This window comes from Heterodontus francisci, chromosome 8 (genome assembly GCF_036365525.1).
Source record: "Heterodontus francisci isolate sHetFra1 chromosome 8, sHetFra1.hap1, whole genome shotgun sequence".
In the NCBI taxonomy this organism is placed as follows: domain Eukaryota; kingdom Metazoa; phylum Chordata; class Chondrichthyes; order Heterodontiformes; family Heterodontidae; genus Heterodontus; species Heterodontus francisci.
Window position 1 is genome coordinate 94,856,644 of NC_090378.1, and position 23,427 is coordinate 94,880,070.

At 42.4% G+C, this 23,427-nt stretch overlaps 2 protein-coding genes across 6 annotated transcripts in view; one reads left to right on the top strand and one right to left on the bottom strand.

Annotated features, from left to right (window-relative positions):
• LOC137373029 (leucine-rich repeat-containing protein 52-like) overlaps nucleotides 1-23,427 on the bottom strand; it is a 167,046-nt gene that overhangs the window by 139,002 nt on the left and 4,617 nt on the right. For all 5 annotated transcript variants that reach the window (XR_010975556.1, XR_010975559.1, XR_010975560.1 and 2 more), the window contains exon 2: nucleotides 5,010-5,191. The gene's annotated coding sequence lies outside the window, so the exon portion shown is untranslated. The remainder of the gene's footprint in view (nucleotides 1-5,009; nucleotides 5,192-23,427) is intronic.
• Nucleotides 784-23,427, top strand: LOC137373028 (coiled-coil domain-containing protein 190). The gene is made up of 4 exons (XM_068037759.1): nucleotides 784-1,128; nucleotides 7,482-7,691; nucleotides 10,140-10,293; nucleotides 16,467-23,427. Exons 2-4 carry the CDS (start codon nucleotides 7,496-7,498, stop codon nucleotides 17,137-17,139), a joined length of 1,023 nt encoding a protein of 340 aa, XP_067893860.1. The 5' UTR covers nucleotides 784-1,128; nucleotides 7,482-7,495; the 3' UTR covers nucleotides 17,140-23,427.

The window sequence follows — 23,427 nt, forward strand, 5'->3', positions numbered from 1 at the left end:
TCATAATTTGAAGGCTTCTATCAGGTTACCCAGAAACCTGTTTTTGTTTCAGATTTCCAGCATCTGCAGTATTTTGCTTTTATATCCAGTTAAGCCTCAGCTTTTACCATTCTAGAGAAAAGAGGCCCAACCTGTTCAGTCTTTCCTGGTAATCATAACCTCTCAGGATCATCCTTGCGATTTTTTTTGCACCTTCACTAATATTCTGTTTTTTCTAACATGAAGACCTGAACTGTACACAGTAATCCAAGTGTGGTCTAACCAAGGTTCCATATAAGTTTAACATAACTGCTCTGGTTTTCAATTCTATTCTTCTAGAAATGAGCCTTAGTGCTTTTTCTTTTGCATTTTTATAGCCTTGTTGCTATTTTTAATGATTTGTGAATCTGTACCCCTAAATCCCTTTGCTCCATTTGGACTATGGGGTTTAGATAAAAGGACTGGACATGATGAACTTCCGAATTAAGAACAGAAATATACAGCTCATTCATCAGCCTGCGGAAGAGAAAGGACAAGGTTAAGATTTGAGTGGAGACCTTTAATTGAGAGCCATGCGAAAATCCCTCTTCCTAACGATATGCGAAGCCCTTTCCTGCCAAATATTGATCGCTCTTTCCAGATCTGCAGCTTATTTCCTGGGTTTTCTTGTAACTATGACCTCTTGTTCTGTTTTTTTTTTCCATAGTTCTCTTGGTACTCCCTGCACCTTCCCCCCCCCCCCCCCCCCCCCCCACCCTCACATCACATCACAGACTAATTTACTTTCACAAAGTAGCATTACAACAAAAAAAGAATAGGCTTGTGTCAAAGTGTGACGGACGTCTCGTTCCCAGTGGCAACGCTGAATTTAAAAAGCTGGTGTCCAGGGAGCGGGCCATTCAGCGAGATGCCGATTTATACAATGAGCTGGGAACGGTACACAGCAGCAGCAGCAGCGAGCTGGTGAGCACGGAGACAGCCCAGACACAGGCGGACTTCAGCACTGCAAGAGCTCCACCACTCACGAGCTGAAGGCGACCCACAGTCTCGCCTTCATCTCCCGAGAACACCGTCTCAGCTTCTCTGGAAAGAGAGAAGGAGGTCGGCTTTTATTCCATGTTATTTCTCCTCCTGACTTTCCCCGAGCGGGTAAGTGTAACTTGCTATGAACATTACAATTGGTGGAAGGGACATAGAGCAACCAAGGTGGGAAAGTAACAGTAAATAGTCGCCCTGTGAGACAGAGAGGTATAATGGTTTCAATTTAGTGTCTGTGCTCCATGAATCCCCTTGATGTGCAACGATGATTACTAACCTTTCCAATTACAAAGCCTGTTTGTTTTTTCATTAAATTCTCACTACCAACTTTGAATCTTTTCCACCCTCCCTACATGAACTTTGCTGTCAGAATTTCTATCTAAATGCTATTTATCTGACTGCATGTTCCATTAACTTTTTTAAAATAATCAATGTTGTAATGTAAGAAAAATGAGCCACAATGTAATATTGGCCAGGACACCAGGGATAACTCCCCTGTCCTCGACATAATGGGATCATTTACATTCACCTGAGAGGGCAGGTGGAACCTTGGTTTAACATCTCATACAAAAGACTACCTCTGACAGTGCAGCACTCCCTCAGTTCTACACTCAAGTGTCAGCCTAGATTTTGTGCTTCAGTCAAGCATGCGATGGAACAGATATTACAAATTGTATGCCACTACAAAAAGGTATATTCAAAAGACTAAAGTCCCAATTCTAAATTCCTGTGCCTGGTGAGAATGGAATGCACTCAGATCAGACATCCCACTTACATCCTGCTCCACTTTTGGCTCCATTGGAGCATAATATTTGTCAGGGTAAGTTGGGAGTCCAACTCAGGCACGTGTGCTGGGGTAAAATCTGGGCTTAACTCTCTGGAGTTAGTCAAGTGGGATACGTTCCTCCAAAGACAGTTTTCAGTAACTTGATCTGGAGAGTTCTTAAACCTAGTAATGAGTTTCCATCCTGACCTACGTGACAAGGCTGACCAAAACAAAACTGAAAAGACAGCTCTGCCAATTTCTTATAAAAAGAAACAAGGAAACAAATGATAATCCTAGCTTCTCCTATTGGCAGAATTATTTGTTCATAAAAGAAATAATCTCAAGTCCACAATTTTGCCACCCACTTTGAGTTCCCAACTGATAGTTAAAATTCAGTCAAACAGTGGTCTCAGCATCTACCATGACACCCATTAGCAGAAAGGTAAGAAATACATGAAACAAATTTCAAGACATTTTGTGACTCAAATAATAAACAATGTTCAAGTTTCATTCTCATAGTTTCTGTCATCCTTTAGGTCTCTGACTAGTTATAATCACTTCTAGTTTATTCTCTTTTAAAGTTGGACAGATTCTATCTGGGAGCAGATCTTTTGTGTTGAATTCCCTCTACAGTGGCACCCTTCTCAATGGCATCATGAGCCTTGTTTACAACTACACCAGACATTATTCTGTCTTGTCACAGAGGGAGAATTGGGTACAAAATGTCTGCTCCTATGTTGTGTCCAACCAGCCGTTCAAAAGAATAAAACTTGGCGGGGACTGAGAGACGCTAGTAAGTATACAGATAACCCCGTTTTTATCATTTAAGACCACATGGTATGCATGTAGAGTACTATTGCTTTTGTTAAAAAAAAAACTTAACTTCTGTACACAAACAAAAAAATACTAAGATTTGACCAGGACCATCCTCGTGAAACCATGAGTTTAAACATTTTGAATATTTTCAGGCAGATTTTAGTGATTCTTTGTCATACGTACATCCTGGATACATAAGTATAGTCAACATAAAACATTTCAGGATCACCTTACAATGGACACAATTAAGTGATGCTTATAGCCAGGCGACCAAAAACAAGGTCAAGCATGCAATGGAGCAGACATTACAAATCGTAGTCAATGCCATCATTGTAACAGAAACATGATTACCTTATTCTGTGATTCTCCACATTTTTTTGTGGCTTCAAGAATTATCAAATGGGTGTAAAAATGCTTTGATAAGATTAGTTTATACTAGTTACACCTCCAAACTACCAAAGGTGTATCATTAACTTTTGCTGACAAAAGAATTGAAAATATTTATATCATTGAAAAGGGGAGTCTTGAAAAATTATAAACAGCAAACTTTTCAAAGTTGTGTAACAATGTATTTATCCTCTAATTTGTAGGCAAATAGAGCCATGTGACCTATCAGGAAGTAAAATTACAGACACATCGGAGCTTGCCTTTTCTTATTCACACTCTGCCCTAGATATTGGAATAAAATGGGGGAAGATCTCCTCGGTGCACTATGTAATGTAATTGTAAATGCATTTGTAAAGAGCAAAGGAAATCTGATCCCCATGTACTAACAGGAGAGCTTCACAAGCTCTCCAAAAGAAAACGGTGCAAAGGAACTATAAAATGGGAACCTTTTGCTCAACACTTAATATGTAGTGTACTAAAAAATGTTGAAATTCAATGGGGTTACTTTTCACCCAATCAAGTGGGCTGCTTTGTCCTGGATGGTGTCGAGCTTCTTGAGTGTTGTTGGAGCTGCACTCATCCAGGCAAGTGGAGAGTATTCCATCACACTCTTGACTTGTGCCTTGTAGATGGTGGACAGGCATTGGGGTGACAGGAAGTGAGTTACTCGCTGCAGAATTCCAAGCCTCTGACCTGCTCTTGTAGCCATAGCATTTATGTGGCTGGTCCAGTTCAGTTTCTGATCAATGGTAACCCCCAAGATATTGATAATGGGGGATTCAGCGATCGTAATGCCATTGAACATCAAGGGGAGATGGTTAGATTCTCTCTTGTTTGAGATGGTTATTGCCTGGCATTTGTGTGGCACAAATGTTACTTGCCACTTATCAGCCCAAGCCATGATGTTGTCCAGGTCTTGCTGCATCTGGACACTGGCTGCTTCATATCTGAGGAGTCGCGAATGGTGCTGAACATTGTGCAATCATCACTGAACATCCCCACTTCTAACCTTATGATAGATGGAAGGTCAGTGATGAAGCAGCTGAAGATGGATGGGCCTAAGACACTACCCTAAGGAACTCCTGCAGTGATGTCCTGGGACTGAGATGATTGACCTCCAACAACCACAACCATCTTCCTTTCTGCTAGGTGTGTCTCCAACCAGCGGAGAGTTTCCCCCCTGATTCCCATTGACTCCAACCTTGCTAGGGCTCCGTGATGCCACACTTGGTCAAATGCAGCCTTGATGTCAAGTGCAATCACTCTCACCTCAGCTCTGGAGTTCAGCTCTCTTGTCCGTGTTTGGACCAAGGCTGTAATGAGGACAGGAGCTGACTGGCCCTGGCGGAACCAAACTAAGCATCAGTGAGCAGGTTATTGCTGAGCCAACTGCTGCTTGATAGCACTGTTGAAGACCCCTTCCGTCACTTTGCTGGGATGGAGGGATTAATATCCAGTAAAGACAATGGCCCAGATTTTGCAGTTGTAATTATGGTGAAAATATCAGCATTCACTGTCATTACTTCTCTGAAACTGACAGCAACTTCTGGAGCCTGCACATGCACAGTAAAATACAAAAACATAGAATTTGCTGTTACTGATTCTGTGCTTTCCCATAAGGTGCACAGTTGAAGTTCCCCCAGAGTGCAATGAAATATAAATCACTGAACTGACCAGAAGTTGCCCTTTTATGCTTTAGTCATGCTGCAAAAACCCTTGAAAAAGTTACACCTTGTTTAATGAGGTGTAATTTGGTTTTTGATGGTATAGTAACTTCACATTTACTGCTGAACAGCCTTACTGGTCCTGAAAAACTAATTTTTATATTTCTCCGTCATGATAAATTCCACATTTAATTTTTTTTATCATTTGGTTATGTTATTTCAGCTTCTACCTTAATCCCATGTACATGTCCCAATCATTTATTTCATTCTCTTTCAAATTTAATTTGAAGTGGAGGAGAATCAGTGTATTTCACTTCTGGGTTTGCTGTGAGTATACTTCAGTGTGATTGGTTGCTTACCCTGTTTGATGACATCACTGTTACTGGATGCCTGGAGATCCTCTTGGCATGGGGACATATTTAAACTGACATCAGCAAAGGTGATATCCACACTACAGAGTTTGTTGGGCAGCTTTTTTCGAGAACAGTGGTGAGTGGCATTGCTTCACTGCTGACTGTGCAATCTGGGCCAATGTTGCAAACTGAGAAGGAAAACAGATCAATAATAAATAAGTGAGCTATGAGAAACACTGCAAGAGTCATTGGGCTGGATTTTACATTGCCACACTGAAATCGGTGATGGCTGTAAACAATGGTGACCCATACACGCGGGCGGTACTTCGCAGAGTTGCCACAATACTAAACGTACAGCTCATTTAAATGGCCGGGGTGGACCACCCCCTCCCATCTGATGACGTGAAGGGGGCGGGCGGTCCATCCCCAGCAATGGCGTCAGGCGCCACTGCGCAGACGCTGATGCCATTTTTAAAGGGCTTTGAACCCTTCTGTTTAATTTAAATTTTTAAAGATAGATATTGGAAAAAAATGTTGAAAACATTTAATTTGCCCCTCTCCCATCCCCCCAATAACCATGTAACTAACTACTTGCCCTCTCCCTCCAAAACACTTCCCCTGCCCACCTGACCTTCCCTTCCCAAATAATATAAACTTTAATCTTTACCCCTTCCCACCATGCCCTAAACCAATGATATTCGTTTTACTACATTCCCCTGCTCCTGCACTGAAAAGCCTACCTGCTCCCCCTTCCCCACCAATGTCACACCTCGGATCTCCGGACGGAGACCCAAAGGCCAATATTGCCCGGAACCGGACGGCGGGAGCGGGTAAGTAATATATCCGCTAATTTACATTTTTAAAAATATGCAGATTTGGCTCCCATCACCGAGCAGCAGGGGGCCGCCACAAGGCCTTGCTGCCACCAGCAATATCGAGTCAGGCCTTGCCGGCGCAAGGCCCATGACAGGCCTCTACCAGAGGCATTTTCTGGCCTCACCCCCCGCCATGATCCTGAAGTCGGGGAGCTGTAAAATCCAGTCCATTGCATGAGATTCTGCAAGGTATGTTTCACAGAAATTTGGTGCTGTCTATTTCTGCAGCTAAGATAAAGAGTTGTGGATTTGTGTTACAGCCAAGAGCTGGCAATATTCACAACTGGCATGGACAGATTCAGAGGCACAGCACACAACACTTACCCATTGTCTACTTCTGAGTCAATCATTCAATATGGATTTTACTCGCTTCCTGACCAGTAAGCATCGTGCAATTTTTAAAATATTATTCATCCATGGGCTGTGAGCATCGCTGGCAAAAACTGTCAATACGTATATCAAAAACTATAAATATAATGCATTGCATAATTGACTGGTAACTCCAAAACATTCTAGAGTTCATTTAGCTGGGGAGCTATGCGCAACCTCATTTAAGATGAATTTGAATTCTGAATGTCTTTTTATCAGATCTGTCCCTGTATCACTTGAATCTTAATGAAGTACTGATTGCCAAAGCTCATTGTTAGAAATCTGAAAGCCAGCTTTGCCTAACGCCTGAATTCACCTGGCCTCAATTTGGCCATTTTCAAACTCTCTTCCCAAACAAATATACATAAAACTATCCTTAAAGCTGTTCACCTCCCCTCCTCCAGCTACACATCCTACTCTGTTTGCTCATGGTTATAAAGACTCATGGAATGTTGGCCTTTACCTTAATGGGACTGGAATACACAGGGATGGAAGTCATTCTACAGTTATATTAACCTCTTAGATCCCAATTAGAGTACTTTGTTCAGTGTGGACACCTCACCTCAGGAAAGATATATTGACCTTGCAGGAAGTGCAGTGCAGATTCACCAGAAAGATATTGGGGCTAAAAGGGTTAGATTATGAAGACAGGTTGCATAGACTAGGTTTATATCCCCTTTAATACAGAAGATTAAAGGGGATCTAATTGAGGTGTTTAATATGATGAAAGGAGTTGATAGGACTGATGGAAATAAACTATATCCTCTGGTGGAGGAGTTCAGAACAAGGGGACATAACCTGAAAGTTCAAGCTAGGCAGTTCAGGGTGATGTCAGGAACAGGTTCTTCGCACAAAGGGAAGTGGAAATCTAGAACTTGCTCCCAAAAAGCTGTTGCGGTCTGGTCAGTTGAAAGCTTCAGAACTGAGATTAATAGATTTTAGTCAGCAAGGGTATTAAAGGTTATAGAACCAGGGCAAATAAATGGAGTTGAGATACAGATCAGCCATGATCTAACTGAATGGCAGAGCAGACTCAAGGGGCTGCATGACCTCCTCCTGTATCTGTGTTCCTTCCTTCCTATGTTCCAAACACAGATTGAAAACCTTCAAATCTCTCTATAATTCTATGAATGGTACCTAAAAGTATTTTCTATGTTGTGCTATTAATAAGGATTGTCTTTGTGTAAGTGTCAATCTACAGTGTAGCCACTAATACCAAACGTTCACCTTGCAGCCTCCACCAAGAAAATGCAACGCCTTAAATCACACATTTTTGAGGGAGACATAACAAAGCGGCTGGAGGCAGAGAGGCGTGAGTCCAAGCGTGCAGAAGCCAGGCTCCGGAATGGATTACACGATCTGGAGGAGGCAAGGTTTTATTGCATCGACAGAATGATCAAAGATCAGCGGCGGATCCAGAGAGACCTTATGAGAATAAAGAATGGTGAGTTGCCCCTGTTAAGACTGGGATTTCCATATACTGTATGTCTTAAGGATGGTGATGGGCAGTGATGGAATATTCATTCTACCTTGCACCCAGTGATGACACCAGGCACTCACAGGCCAGCTATTTCATGGGTTTATGGCAATACCAATCTCTCTAAATGCAAATTATCATGAAAATTAATCAATGAGCAACCTCCATAAGCTATACAGTCTCCATATTTTGTTTCTGATACTCTACCCTGCTGCTCTCTCAAAGTAGTGAATCATCCTTACTACAGAGGGAACAGTAGAGAGAAAGAAAATTACCCTGGCCCAGAATTTCCTGAAAAATTTCAACATAACTACAACATAATTGGAGCGTTGTATGTTTTCTCTCAGGATATTTGTTTGTAACTAATTTATGTTGTTTTTCCGTCGAAACATTGTTACTTAGAAACTAGGTTGGTTGTCTGAGATGCAACTGCTGGAGCCCTTTGCCGCTCAGACACGCAAGACCAACTCATGCAGGTTTCCTGGATTTATGTGATTAATACACCCAAAATTAACCACAATATGGCCTGAAGTCACCTGATAATGGCATAACTGAGGTATCTGGAGTTTACAAGCAATTTCCGTTTTTTTTTAACTGAGATCTGCAATATATGAAACCAAAGTTTTGTCAGTTTCAGTGCACTCAAAATTTTTTGAAGCCCCACCTCCCCCCCCCCCGCCCACCCCCCCACCCCCCAGCATACATTCTAAAGGACTAAGCAGCTGGAATGGACATATCGCTTCTCTGCATAACAATGGCAGAGGAAGAGGAAGAGCAGAGGCAAGAGGCTCCAAGAATGAGGCATCAAATATGAGGCCACAGCTTGTCAGCATATTGAAGATAGCTGGAACTATAAACTGTGCAGAGAATATCAGCCTGCAGAGAAAGAAAAAAAAATCACTGGAAATTATTAACAGTCACAGTGGTTTGAATGCAGGCATGAGTTAATATCAGCTGGAACTTAATGTGAGACAGATCTTTAATGTGTGAGGCAGAAGAGGAAAAATAAACAGCAAGAAATAGACTGGCATAGAAGAGATGATCCAGAATCCTTTTTGTTACTGTTACTTACTCAGATTAATATTTCTCATCCATCAGTTCATGAAAAGCACATCGTAGCTTGTCTTTATTTTCACCATTTAAAACCTGACAGACTATAGTATGTTCCCTGGGTTCCAAGGTCCCACAATGCTTACATTTTACCCCAAAATAACAATATTTCTTAATTAATATCAAATTTAGATTTTTAAATGCTACCATGCTAATTTGGAAATCATTACTTCAAGATTTTACGAGCTCAATTTTATCAGCGCGCTGCGCTCAGTGGCGGCACGCTGTGAAGTCGGTGGCTTTCTGACACGGAATTACGCGGGCCTCCCTGCTGCTCCCACGGCAACGAGGGGCTGGCAAACCCCCAGCGATCCTGATCCGACCTTCACAATCACAAAAATATGAACAATAGAAGGCTATCTGGTTTATCTTTCCATAGCAACCTACCTTCCTTCCCATCACATCATCCAGCTACCTCCTGAATGATGTGCAAGTGTTCGCCCCCACTGCCCTGGAATCATTCAAGAGCATCAGTAAAAGTCAGGCATATTACTACATGACACTTTTACTACTGTTTGCCCCGTATGCATGACTTTGAAAGTCACAAGATAACTAAACAGACGGAAGGCCATCTGGATCATGTTAATTCATTCAGCCAAAAGCATTCTACAGTTTTCCACCACCATATTTCAGCATATAAATTCTTCTAAAATGATTCCAGAGCTTTTCCGTCACCACTGTATCCAGGAGTCCATTCCAGGTGTTGATCATTCTTTTGTGTGAAGAAGAACTTGCTGATATCATTCCTAAATTGTCCTTTTACTAGTTTGTCCCTATGTTTCCTTGTCCTATTCTCTCAATTTAAAGTAATATTCTTGAATTACCATTTCCAGACCCTAACATCTCTCTCTCAGGTTTCCTGGACACCTTGGTACCAGGCTGAAAAGGCTAAGTTTTTTGCAGTCCTTCCTCTTAACTCAGAATTTTAACATTAGGAATCATCCTTATTTTTCTTCTCCACACTCCCTCTCACAATTGATGTCTTCCTTGTGTCTCTGTGACACAACTTGACATAGTACTAAAAATGTGGTCTGACCAGAGCACTGTAATGTTTGACCATGGCTTCCTCTGACTTATATTCTACTCTTTTTCATGAGCAGTTCAATATTCCATTGGCTTTATTGTAGGCTGCACTGCACATGTTTAACATTGAGTCTATTGAGACTGTCTGGTCTCTTTCAGCTTCATCCTGAACTACTTCAACACCATTCATAGAACAAGTGTGTTATTGAATTTTCCTTCCTATGCACAGTACTGGCTGCATGTCATCCACTGTCACTGGCTCATATATTTAAATTTTCTCAGGTTATTCCAAGAAGAAGGCAGTAAGCAGTTTCAGAAGGATATGTCCTGATAATAGTACTCCAGCCAAAGGAAAGTCTGGCTCCAGCAACACCGTTTTACCCCCCATCTCAGCTGTAAAGGACCAAGCTGTCATACTGGAGTCAGAAGGAATCAGGTAATGAAATATTTACCTGAATTTGTATAAACCAACAGATCCTTTCTAATTTGTAATATTCAATGATAGTTATGCAACATTTAAGCTGAAGAGGGAACCTCAGTGATCCCAAGAACCTTGTTTTACCTTCAAGTCTAAGGAGATATGATAAAGGTAAAAGGAACTTACTTGAAGGCCTCTTCAGCCTCCATGTTCTCCTCCCCGGTAGGGAAAGTCACAGTTGGCCCCCCCGCTCAGGCCGGTTAAAATTGCTGATGGCATTATCAGACCCCAATCGGCACATATAAGTTAGGACCCAGCCGGCTTTGGATGGGCAGCTTGGCGGTCTGTCCAGGAGCCTCAGTTAAAACTGGGAATGGCGGAATCTCCAGGGTAAGTAACTCAGAGAGTTTTAACTGCGCTCTCACCTGCCGCTCAGTTTCCAGTGGACTAATAGGGGTCAAATACCACCCCCGCCAAACCCCATTACCTAAGCAGGGAAGATGATCATTATTAATCTCCCTGATCCAGCGGTTTTTTACAGATCTGTTAAGTTTCAATTCGGAAAGATCCTACATTTCAAAAATCAGCTGAGCAGAGCAGATAAAGTGCTGCAATCCTTAGGTTAGTTAGACAAATCCTCCCACAAAAAAATCTATTTTTTTCAATCGTAAGGAAGATCTGACCCCTTAACTCAATGTTCTCTTCCCCCATCCACCACCACACTCCAAAATGCCAGCTCATTGCATGTATAGAAATTTGTAAGAATACTGACTACTAGGGACAGCTAGCTTGAAAACATTAACATAACTGGGCTGCCCCCTAATTGTGTGTATATATCTATATCTTTTCAGAGAGCTTAGGAAATACTGCACACTTGCTAATTATTTCTGTAGCCGATTTCAAAACAATCTGTACTCTCATATTCTAACCAGACAGTTCCTGGAGCACACCTATGTTTCCTTGCATTTTGTTGTGCTTTTCCTCCAAACACACCACCACAGACATACCAGGAAACAAATATGGACATAATAGGCGAGACTTTAACTCACTCAGAACCCATTCATTGTCACAGAGATAAAATTGGCCCAATAAAATTCTGTCTATTCTAATCTCTATGGCTTTGAAATTATGCTGTGAGATACTTGTGTACAAAAGGGGTAACTTTGTATGAAAGGAGTCATCTGCCAGCTTTGTCATCCCAGCATGAAACCTTGCTTGCCAATAGCATATTGGGGAGGTGGTAGCATAGTGGTAATGTCACTGGACTGGTAGCCCAGAGGCCCAGGCTAATGCTCTGGGGACATGGGTTCGAATCCCACCACAGCAGATTGTGAAATTTGAATTCAATTAATAAAATCTGGAATTAAAAAGCTAGTCTAGTGTGACCGTGAAGCCATTGTCGATTGTTGTAAAAACCCATCTGGTTCACTAATGTTCTTTCGGGAAGGAAATCTGCCATCCTTACCTGGTCTGGCCTACATGTGACTCCAGATCCACAGCAATGTGGTTGACTCTTAAAATGCCCTCTGAAATGGCCACTCAGTTCAAGGGCAATTAGGGATGGGCAATAAATGCTGGCCTAGCCAGCGACGCCCACATCCCATGAACGAATAAAAAAAAATATATTGGAAATTTGGGCTCAGGATGCTGGAATTTCCAGTAAGCACTCCCAGTGGACGAGGCTGTCTTAAGGAGCACAAAATCAGAAAATTATCTGTGAAATTCTTTAGTCTAATTTAGTGGAGCTATTAGAATCATACAATCATATGCCTATGCCAGCTCCTTGGTTCCACTCCCTTGCTCTTTCCTTTTCGCTCTGTAAATCTTTTCCCTTCAATCAATTATCCAATTCTCTTTTGAATGTTACTATTGAATCTGTTTCCACCAGCATGCAATAGACAGGCCATCAATGGATCAGATCTAAGCTCTGCAGTTCTGCCACATCCAGTCATGAATGGTGGTGGACAATTAAACAACTAATAGGAGAAGAAGGCTCCACAAATATCCCCATCCTCAATGATGGGGGAGCCCAGCACATCAGGGCGAAAGATAAGGCAGAAGATTTGCAACAATCTTCAGCCAGAAGTGCTGACTGGATGATCCATCTTGGCCTCCTCCCGAAGTTCCCAGCATCACAGATGCCAGTCTGCAGCCAATCCGATTCACTCCACGTGATATCAAGAAATGGCTGAAGGCACTGGATACTGCAAAGGCTATGGGTCCTGACAACATTCCGGCAATATTATCGAAGACTTGTGCCCCAGAACTAGCTGTGCCCCTAGCCAAGCTGTTCCAGTACAACTACAACACTGGCATCTATCTGACAATGACTCGCTGTGTTAAAAAAAATGTTGCTCATGTTGTCTCTGGTTCTTTTGCCAGTCACCTTCAATCTGTGACCTACTTTTACTGACCCTTCTACTATTGGAAATAGACACTCCTTATTTTCTCTATCAAAACTCTTTAGAATTTTGAACACCTCTATCAAATCTCCTTTTAACCTTCTCTGCGTTATTGAGAAGAACCCTGCTTCTCCAGTCCCTCCACATAACTGAAGTTCCTCATCTCTGCTACCATTCTAGTAAATCTCTTCTGCACCCACTCCTCCTTCCCAAAATGTAATGTCCAGAATTGAGCACAATACTCCAGCAGAGGCCTAACCAGTGTTTAATAAGGTTTAGCATAACTTCCTTGCTTTTGTACCCTATTCCTCTATTAATAAAGCCAAGGATCCCACATGCTTTTTTAACAGCCTTCTCAACTTGGCCTGCCACTTTCAAAGACATGTACAAGTACTCCCCCAGGTCTCTCTGTTCCTGCACCTGCTTCAAAATTGTCCCATTTAGTTTATATTGCCTCTCATTCTGCTAACCAAAACAACACATTTGTGTTAAATTTCATCTGCCATGTGTCAGCGCATTTTACCAGTGGGTCTATGTCCTCCTTAAATGTATTACGATCCTGCTCATTGTTTACTACAATTCCAAGTGTTGTGCCATTTTCAAATATTTCAAAATTATGCCCTGTATACCCAAGTCCTGGTCATTGACCAGTTTACATCAACGCCTGGAGAACAACATGTATACTTCCCTCCCTCTGAAAAACAACCGTTCACCACTACTCTCTGCTTTCTGTCCCTTAACCAATTTTGTATCCATTCTGCCACTGTCTCTTTAATGGGCCTTAATTTTGATAACAAGTCTATTAGCTGCTGCTTTACCAAACGCCTTTTGAAAGATCATGTACACATGAATTGCATTACCTTCATCAAACCTCTCCGTTACTTCATCAAAGAACTTGACCAAGTTTGTCAAAAATGATTTGCCTATTAACAAATCTGTGCTGACTTTCATTTATTAGCTCATACTTTACCAAATGCCAATAAATTTTGTCCTGGGTTATTGTCACAAAAATTTTCCCCACCACTGACATCAGACTGACGGGCTTGTAGTTGCCAAGTCTATCCATCTCCCCTTTTTTATAAGGGTGTAACATTTACAATTCTTCGGTCTTCTGAGACCAACCCCACATCCAAGGCGAACTGGAACATTGCAGCCAGAGCCTCCTCATTTTCAACTCTTACTTCCCTCAGTAACCAAGGAAACATCCCATCCAGACCTGGATGGCTTTTCTACTTTGAGGACTGCCAGCCAATTTCACTACAGCCTCTTCCTTTGCTGTTACATTGACAGCATCCTCTTCTCTCGTGAAGACAAATGCAAAGTACTGGTTTAGTACCTCAGCAATGTCTTCTGCCTCCACAAGATCTTCTTTTTAGTCCCTAATTAGCCCTATCCTTCCTTTGAATGCCTTTTTACTATTTAAGTTTATTTAAGTGTTTATGAAAGACTTCTGGGTTCCCTTTTATGTTAGCTGCTAATTTATTCTTATACTTTCTCTTTGCCCTCTTATTCCTGTTTTTAGATTACTCTGTACTTTCTTTGTTCAGCTTTGTTCTCTACAGTATGATGAAACTTTGCCATAAGCTGCCTTTTTCTGTCTCAGTCTAATCTCTATGGACTGGCTTTTAAGAGCCCCCAGCCAATCTCAGTGGTGAGCTCAAATTAAGGCGGCCCACCTGCGTTGGCCACACGCCAAGGAGCGCTGCAAACTCCCGCACAGCAGCTCATTTAAATAACTGGGGTGGCTTGCCCCCCCACCCCTAATCACGTGGAGGGGGCGGGCTGTCCGTCCTCGACAATGGCGTCATCTGCCTGTGTACAGGTGCTGGCGTCATTTTTAAAGGGCAGCCATGCCCTGCCAGCACATTTAAATTTTTGAAGAGGAAACCCCCCCAAAATTAAATAAACAAATTCACAACTCCCCTTTCCCACTGCCCCCAATAACAATTACATGATCTATTTGCCCTTTCCCCCCACCCAAAACACCTTTTACATCTGACCTTCCTCCCCCAGACTGCACAAAGTTTAAGGTTCAACCCTTCCCACCATCCCCTACACTCATTAGATTTATTTGATCCCATCTCCCCCCCTCCTGCACTGGCAAACTTACCTCCACCCACCCCCCCCAACCTCCCCACCAATGTGGCACCGCGTTTCCCCAGACGGGGATCTGAAGGCATGGGAGTGCCAGCCGCTGTGCCGAAGATCGCGGCAGGCCCTCAAAATAGCTAGTACATCTATGTTAATTTATTCATTTCATTCATTTGTATATTTAAATTGTGGTCCCATCGCCCAGCAGCAGGGGGGCCGCCATAGAGCCTCTCCGCCACGGAGCCTCGCCGCCACTGGGAGGATCAGGTTGGGCCCTCTCGATGTTGAGGTCCGTGGCGGACCTCTTCCGGAGCCATCTTCAAGCCCCCCCATCACCGTGGATTATGACGTTGAGACCTTCTTAAAATCCAGCCCTATATCTTTAATCATCCAGGGAGCTCCAGCTTTGGATCCCTTTCTTTTTCCTATCACAGAAATATGTCTACTCTGTACCCAAACCATCTCCTTTTTGAAGGTCTCGCATTGTTAAATTACTGTTTTGCCTACCAAGTTTTGATTCCAATCCACCTGGGCCAGATCCCATTTCAACTCACTGAGGTTAACTCTCCCCCAGTTAGGTATCATACATTTTATTGTTCCTTATCCTTTTCCATAAATATTCTACACCTGATGATATTATGATCATTGTTCCCCAAATGCTCTTGCATTGAAACGTACTTCACTTCCCCAACTTCATTCCCCAGAGCTAGATCCAGCACTGCTTCCTTCCTTGTTGGGCTGGAAACACATTGAAAATTCTCTTCAACACATTTCAGGAATTCCTTTCCCTCTTTGCCTTTTACATTATTATTATCCCAGTCTGCATTAGAATAATTGAAGTCCCCCATTGTCACTACTCTGTAATTACATAGAATTACATTGAATATACAGCACAGAAACAACCATCCAGCCCAACTAGTACATGATGGCATTAACGCTCCATTCAAGCCTTCTTCCATCCTTCCTCATTTAACTCTATCAGTATAACCCTCTATTCCCTTCTCCCTCATATGTTTATCTAGCTTCCTCACTTAAGTGTGGGTCTGGAGTCACATATAGGGCAGACCAGGTTAGGATGAGAGGTTATCTTCCCTAAAGGACATTAGTGAATCATTTGGATTTTTATGACAATCTGGTAGTTTCATGGTCACCACGACTGATACCATCTTTCTATTCCAGATTTATTTATTTACTGGATTTAAATTCCCCAACAGTCTTGACACAATTTGAACTCATGTCTCCCACCAGTAACAAAACCACACAACCATGTCTGTCTCTCTCCAAGTTCCTTGGAGAAAATACATAATGCTGTGATGGGATTTGAACTCATTTCTCTGGATCATTAGTCCTGGCCTCTGGATTACTAGTCCAGTAACATAACCATGACACTATCGAACCCAATAAAAATATAAGACCTGGCGAGATTTGGGCTTAAATTTTTAATAACCAAAAATTCCTATCGACACCTTTCAGCACATGAAACTCTGAATTATCTGTTTTCCCATTTCAGTCACTCCAGTCGGAGTAAATTTGAGATGCATTGATGGGATATTACATGACTGGTACTTTCAGCCTCAAATCAAGAGATAGTTTAAAATGCCAGCAAGAAAAAAACACACATGACATAGTACATGGAATTAGGATGTTTCCTTAATGACTTTACAGCTCAAATGTTTTTGCTTTGCTTTACAATTTTAGGACGCAGAGCTATTACTCTACAAAGGCTGGCAGGGTTGTGATGCCCCCTAGCGCCTCTCTTGCTCTACAGATACAGATCAATGATTTCCTCAATGCGCTCAGCAGCAGACAGGAAAAATCTGATGGGCACACAGGAGCAGAAGAGGCTCAGCCTGCTACGCCACCCAGCAGAGGAAAAACCGAAACCTCAATCAACAACATCAACATGTCGGGCTTGAAACACTCCATTGCCAAGCACCTGAGCATCTCGGAGAAACCAACAGGCTTGGATGTGGCCAATGGGAGGGAAAACCAAGCAGCAGATGGCCAAACAGAGCAAGAAGCGAGTGATGCCAAGACAACTAGCAATGGTGTTACCAGCGATCCAGCCCCAAATCAAATCAAATCCAGCAGCCCACAGCTCTCAGCTTGCCACGAAAACTCTCCCTATGATTCCGAGTTTTATGCTCCAGATGGGTTGCCCAGAACCATGCACACCATGCCCAGTTTTCTTGAGGCCTTTGCGGAAGCAAAGAAAGCAAGGTACATCAGGCACCGAACCAAAACTGATGATGAGAAGGAACTGTCAATCAGCGAAATTTTTGGAAAGAGAAGAGAGCCTGTCCAATACTTTACTGTTAAAGAGGTGGAAACCACCAAGGAAAAAAACTTCACAGGAAAAAATTCAGATTAAAGGAATATTCCAGGATCGACTGAAATACATTTAAAAAATCCTTGGCGCAATGACAACATACTCCTTAGTGATATCAGTTCCAAATCTGCTTGGGTTGCATCCAGTGGTTGTGCTAGGACAATGCCTGATGGTGCCCTCCAGCGCTGATCCCACTGGAGTTTACAGGGTCAGTGGGAGGCACCTTGTTAGCCTGAGACAGGCAGGTGCAGGTGTGACCAGACACCTCATATTTCTGCCTGCCCCAGCCTGTTCTGCCCAAATGAAAAGTGGGAAGTGGTTTTCCAGGCTTCTCTCTTGACTGAAGCACTGGTCTTATCAACTCCAAGCAAAGGGACTGATTTGTTTCAGACAACAAAAATTGACCAGCCTGGACTTCACATGTGTCTTTGCAGAGGCCAGTACAACTCACCTCACTGTGCCTACTGGCCACCACTGCAGCACTGGCTCCCTATCAAGTCCTGACTTCAAAGTTTCTGCCCCATATCCCTTGTTTGCCTTACTTAATAAAAATCTATTGCTCTCGGTCCTGCAATTTCCAACTGATCCAGCATCCCAGCCTTCTGGGGTAGAGAATTCCAAATTTCTACTACCCTTTGTGTGAAAAAGTGCTTCCTAATTTTGTTTCTGAGTGGCCGAGCTCTAATTTTAAGATTATGTCCCCTTGTTCTTGATTCCCCCACCAGAGGAAATAGTTGCTCCATTAACACCTTATCAAATCCTTTTAACATTTTAAACACTTCGGTCAGAGCATCTCTTCTATGCTCAGAAAGTTCATGCAAGCATAACAGCCCTCTAAGCCCCACTATCATTCTGGTGAATCTGTGCTGCATACCATCTGGAGCCTATATTTCCTTCCGGAGGTGCAGTGCCCAGAGCTTCAATGCTTTTGGTGTTGGGAGAAAAGAGACACTGCTGCCTGAACACTCGTAACTTTAATAAAAGAGCTGCCAGGGAGCAGAACTCTGTGCACAGGCCAGAGCACGAATACACAAGAGGTCATTTGTCACTAACCTTGGTGCACAGTTGGCAGTAACTCCAGTCTGCCAGCTGTGTGTTGCACTTCCACAGGCCAAATCCAATTGCTCCAGTTCTGACGAAGGGTCACTCACCTGAAACGTTGGCTCTGCTTCTCTCCCCACAGATGCTGCCAGACTTGCTGAGTATTTCCAGCATTTCTTGTTTTTATTGCTGCAATATGGGTTCAGCTTGAGGTTCTGCCTTCCAGCCGACCAGGTAGGCAATTCATTTCTTGAATGAAAAGGGAAACTGCAAAGACAGCTGGAGGGGCAGCTGAGATTGGCAAATGAGATTGGCCCAGAGTTTGCTGCCAAAATAATGAGTTTAATGCATGTGTCATTATTAATGTATAAATCATTCAGCAACTTGTGGCGAGGAAGAGATACCACGTGAATTGCGAATCTCCGCAAGCTGTTGGACAGTTTGCGCTGGTCCGCCAATCACCTCACGAAAATGACATCTCACTCTAACCCCCCACCATGAATTTCATGAAATTGCTGCATTTGCTTATTAATTGTCCATTAAACTCACAGCAGAAAGTGAGGGCTGGAACATAACATTGCAAGTAATTCTTTAATGAGATTTATGTTCTTGCAATGCCACTCAACCTTCCTAGCACAGAAAAGGAACAATTGAAACTGTGGAGTAATTCCTAAAAGTAATAAATTGTCCTTGGAAATTAATTATTTTCTTACTTTCCCTTTCTGTCTCTTTTGTTCTTTCTCTTTTAATCCAATCTTTCTTCCCTCCTTATTTTTCTTTCTGTACCTGATTCTGTCTCTAATTCACCCTGTTTCCTTCTCCATCATTCCTCTGTTTATTTCTCGATCTTTAAATCTCATTGGTTAAGGAAATAGACTTTTGGTCCCATCTTTCACCAAGGTCCCAGATGCCTTGTTGCTCTCACTGTGCTGTTATCAGCTTGCACTTCCAGCAACTTTCAGGAGTAAAGGTTTTGAAGCTGAAGAGTGAGAGAAATGAATCAACTCACTGAGTGCGCTATGAGACAATGCGCCAGCAAATTCTGAGCCAATTGTTAGGGGCAGCACTGAAATGGGTGGCAGGGACTCGAATTAATCTAAGTAAAGCTTTAGCCTACTGATCTTTACATGCTTGGTAAGAAATCACCGCAAGACCATTAAAACAGAAAAATTGTTTGGATGCCGCAACTGCAGAAATTCAAGTCTGGGTTGTGTGCATTTGCTATTGATTTGAATGCCCTGAACTAAACCTTTACACATTGGTAACATTTTGTTTAGCTTCCCCAAATTAGTATCCCATGGCTCCATTTTCCTACTAATGGTATATGGTTCAGTATAATGCCAGTGATAATTTTTCCGGCAGAACCAGATGGATGTTTAACATTCCTTGACTAAATGGTGGGAAATCAATCACTGTGTACAGTGGGTCAATATAAGTAGTGCTGAGTGTTTGGGTATTCAGGTTATGGTTACTGACAGCTGAGGTTTATCAGAATCCTGTTCAACATGGTTCAGCTTCAATGAAGTCAGTAGATCTGAGACCAGATTCCAAGCAGAGAGCAGGGGCTGGACTTTCATAACGGAAACGGGAAACAGGAACTGGGTCTGGTTTTGGGTCAGAAACCTGCCTCCAGTGGGAAGCCGATTCAGATTGTAATTTTTAAATGGATCAGCCCTTAATTGGTACGGAGGCAGGTTTCCTGTCCACTTAGAGCCAGTAAGATTAAAAATGGAGCTGGGTCAAATCAAGTGTAGGGCTCATGTAGACCTCCATGGCAGTCATCACTGAGGCTGCTTGTTGTCCTAAGGGAGCAAACTGCCTTCCACAGCACCAGAGGGGAGCTAGAGGCCTGGCACTAGGGCAAGGCAGACCCTCACTTCATCTATGCCCACCCAGATCTAATGCTGGAGGCTGTGAGGGAGAGGATAGAGATCCTCTTCCCAGAGGATGGCAGGAGGAGGCCCCTTGTCATGCAGCAGGGGCACCTCTCTGTTCAGTGTTATTGCCCCCCCCCCCTCCGCCCCCTCTTCGTCCTCCTCCTGTCTTACTTCCTGCTCCTCCCCTGATGAGCTGACTCCATCCAGGGACTCACTGTCCTCAAGGTTCACACCTCTCTGAAGAGCCATGTTATGGAGAGTGCAGCAGACCACCACAATGATCGAGACCCTTGCAGGAGGGTATTGGAGGGTGCCACCCGACTGAACCAGGCACCAGAATCGCATCTTCAGAAACCCAGTGGCCTGTTCAGTGGTTGGCCTGCTGATCAGGTGGCATTGGTTGTATCGCCTCTGTTCTTCTGTCTGGGGCTCCCATAGAAGGGTCAGTAGCCATCTCTTCAAGGGAATTCCCTTGTTCCTTGGAGCCATCTGACTTTGGGGGTTGGAGTGAATTACCAAAGTTGGAGTGAATTACCAGCCTGGACTGGTGGAAGATGAAGGAGTTATGGCAGCTGCCAGGAAAATGAGCACAAACATGGAGGAAGCTCTTTTTGTGATTGCGGACTATTTGCTATTGAGGGCGTGGAAGCCATTCCTGTTGATGGATCTCACTGGCCGGTTGCTGGGTGCCTTGATGGCCACATGGGCACAAGCGATGATGCCCTGCACCTGGAAGAATCCAGCAATGGAGGCTGAACCCAGTGCCCTGTGTAATAGAAACAGAAAGTGCTGGAAATACTCAGCAGGTCAGGCAGCATCTGTGGAGAGAGAAACAGAGTTAATGGTTCAGGTCTGTGACCTGAAGAAGGAAATGCAGCAGCCAATTTGTCCACAGCAGGTCCTAAAAACAGCAATGAGATAAATAACGGGTTATGTTGCTTGAGGAATAAATATTGACATGGATACTGGGGAGAGCTTCCTTGCTGTTCTTCAAAATAGTGGCATGAGATCTCTTTGTGTCCACATGAGAGGGCAGATGTGGCCTCGGTTTAACGTCTCATCCAAAAGACAGCACCACTGACAGTGCAGCATTCCCTTAGTACTGCACTGGAACGCCAGCTAAGATTTTGTACTCAAGTCACTGGAGTGGGACTGCTGCTGATTTAGAGGTGAGAATGCTACCAACTGAGCCACAGCTGACACAGTGTAAGGTTTGCTGTGTTAGAATCATGAATCCTGTCATTCTGTATTCTGTTACAAAATTAGGTGAGACAGAATCCCATTCATTCAGGATATAGTCCAATTCCTGTGAATTCATTATGATAAACTTACAGCTCTCATGTGATCTCTGCCTCATTTTTTTCCAGATCTCTTCATAGTTTGAACTCAAATGGAGTAAAACAGTGCTAGTTTATTCAAAGTGGGATAACTGATGAGACCCATCCATTATTGTGATTGCCACAAATACCAGGTGAACTGGTATATAATTCTTTGGATGATGGTGAAATGGATTAACCTGGATTTTATATCCCCATTTTTCTTTTACTTTACAAAACAACCCTTATATCTCAAGAAGTTAACAAGAGCATCTCACAATCATTGCTAGCTTTATTGGTATAATGAGAAGATCTGTGACAAAGACTAGTAGGCTATGATTTATAAACAATGTGCCAAAGTATTGGTGTACGCCATAGATTCGCCATTACTGTGCACAGGTTTCCAGCAAATCCCAGCCCAATTCTTTCCATTTATATAGCGTGTTTGGTGCAGTAAAATATCCCAATGCATTTCGTGGAGAAGAAATAGACTCTGAGCAGTAAAGAAAGCAAATAGCTAGGATTTACACAGCATCTTTCATATTTCCAGCATGTCTCCAAGTACATTGCGACCAATGAATTACTTTTAAAATTTGAACAGTGTTGTGTAGGTAAATACATCATTCATTAGCACATAGTTAAAGTCCCACCCCTGCAACGGAGAAGAATAACTGGTTAATCAGGGTTTTCTTTTTGGTGGTGTTGGTTGAGGAAAGAATACTGGTCAGAACAGCTTCCTGCTCTTCTTTGAATAGTATTGTGGGATCCTTAACATCTATCTGATCCACAATAAAGCTGGACAGTAATCGAAGCGGTAATTGAAAACTTAGTTGAAAATATAGATTGAGAAGAGGCTTTTAGAGGCAGAGGGGGGAGTTGTAATCAAGAGAGGTTTAAGGAAGGAGTCCCAGAATGTGGGACTGAGGTGGCTGAACGTACCATAGTAATGGTGGAGAGAAAGGGATGCACAGGAGGCTGAAGCCAGAGGACTGAAGGATAGTTCAGATCGGCACAGTTTGGTTATGGTCTGCATTAGTAATACATATAATACATGTGATGTTCATATCACTTCAGATTTAAAAAAGTAAGAATTAGATCTAATTATAAATGTTAAATGTGTGCACTGTACTAAATGGATTGCAGAATGATTGTGGTAAAGATATAGCGAACTTTGTCTTGTTTATCCTAACATACATCGCAATGCCTGCTTTCAACTCTCATGCAGTCATCTCCAGAACTGTTTTATGGAAATGACATACTGACAAGCAGTGTAACAGCAGGAGTACACTAGAACCAAAGGAGCCACACAGATAAAACGAGCCTCTAACCTTCATCAATTTAAAATGTATGAGTGATGCTTATAGCTTAGCAAACTTAGCAAAATTGCAATGTTGAATCTTTATTCTTGCTTTTAGCATAAATACTTTTAAAAAAATTTAGATGTGCCAAATGCTTTTAATACTTTCAGTTGAAGATTTAAATCTTTGTTGCAAAATATAGTCAGTATCTATTGGGGTTCCAAGGCAAAATCAGCTGTCTATAGCATGAAGTATATGAAATAACTGCTCAAGATTAAGAGAATAGTGTAAATTTCTAGTCTATAGCACCAACTAAAATGTATGTATAAAGTTGTGGGAGAACAAATCATATCAGTTCCAAGATGGAGTCTGCAAATAAAATGTCATCACTATGATATCCTATTGCATTCTTATTGCAAGGCTTCTTAAAATTCACAGCTTCTACTTTATATCTGTAAGTAGTACAATCCATTAGAGTATAAATATATATATCTCTGGTCTTCTATAATTGCCTGATTTTATTCCCTAGTATGTTGCTATTTTGTTCTACATGTGAATTCTTTTCAATGAGATTTTTTTACTGTGATTTATACACCACATTTGTGTCTTTGTGATAACTTGTAAAGTCACAGAGTGTGTGAAATAATCCAATCTATTTTCCAAACAGTGGAATGTAGAAGACAAGCATAACTATATCTGTTTCATAACTAATATACACATTTAAAAGTCAAGTTTTGAACTTTTTCATCACCACAAAGTAAGAACATACTAAATAAAGTATTGTGTGTAAATGTGGAA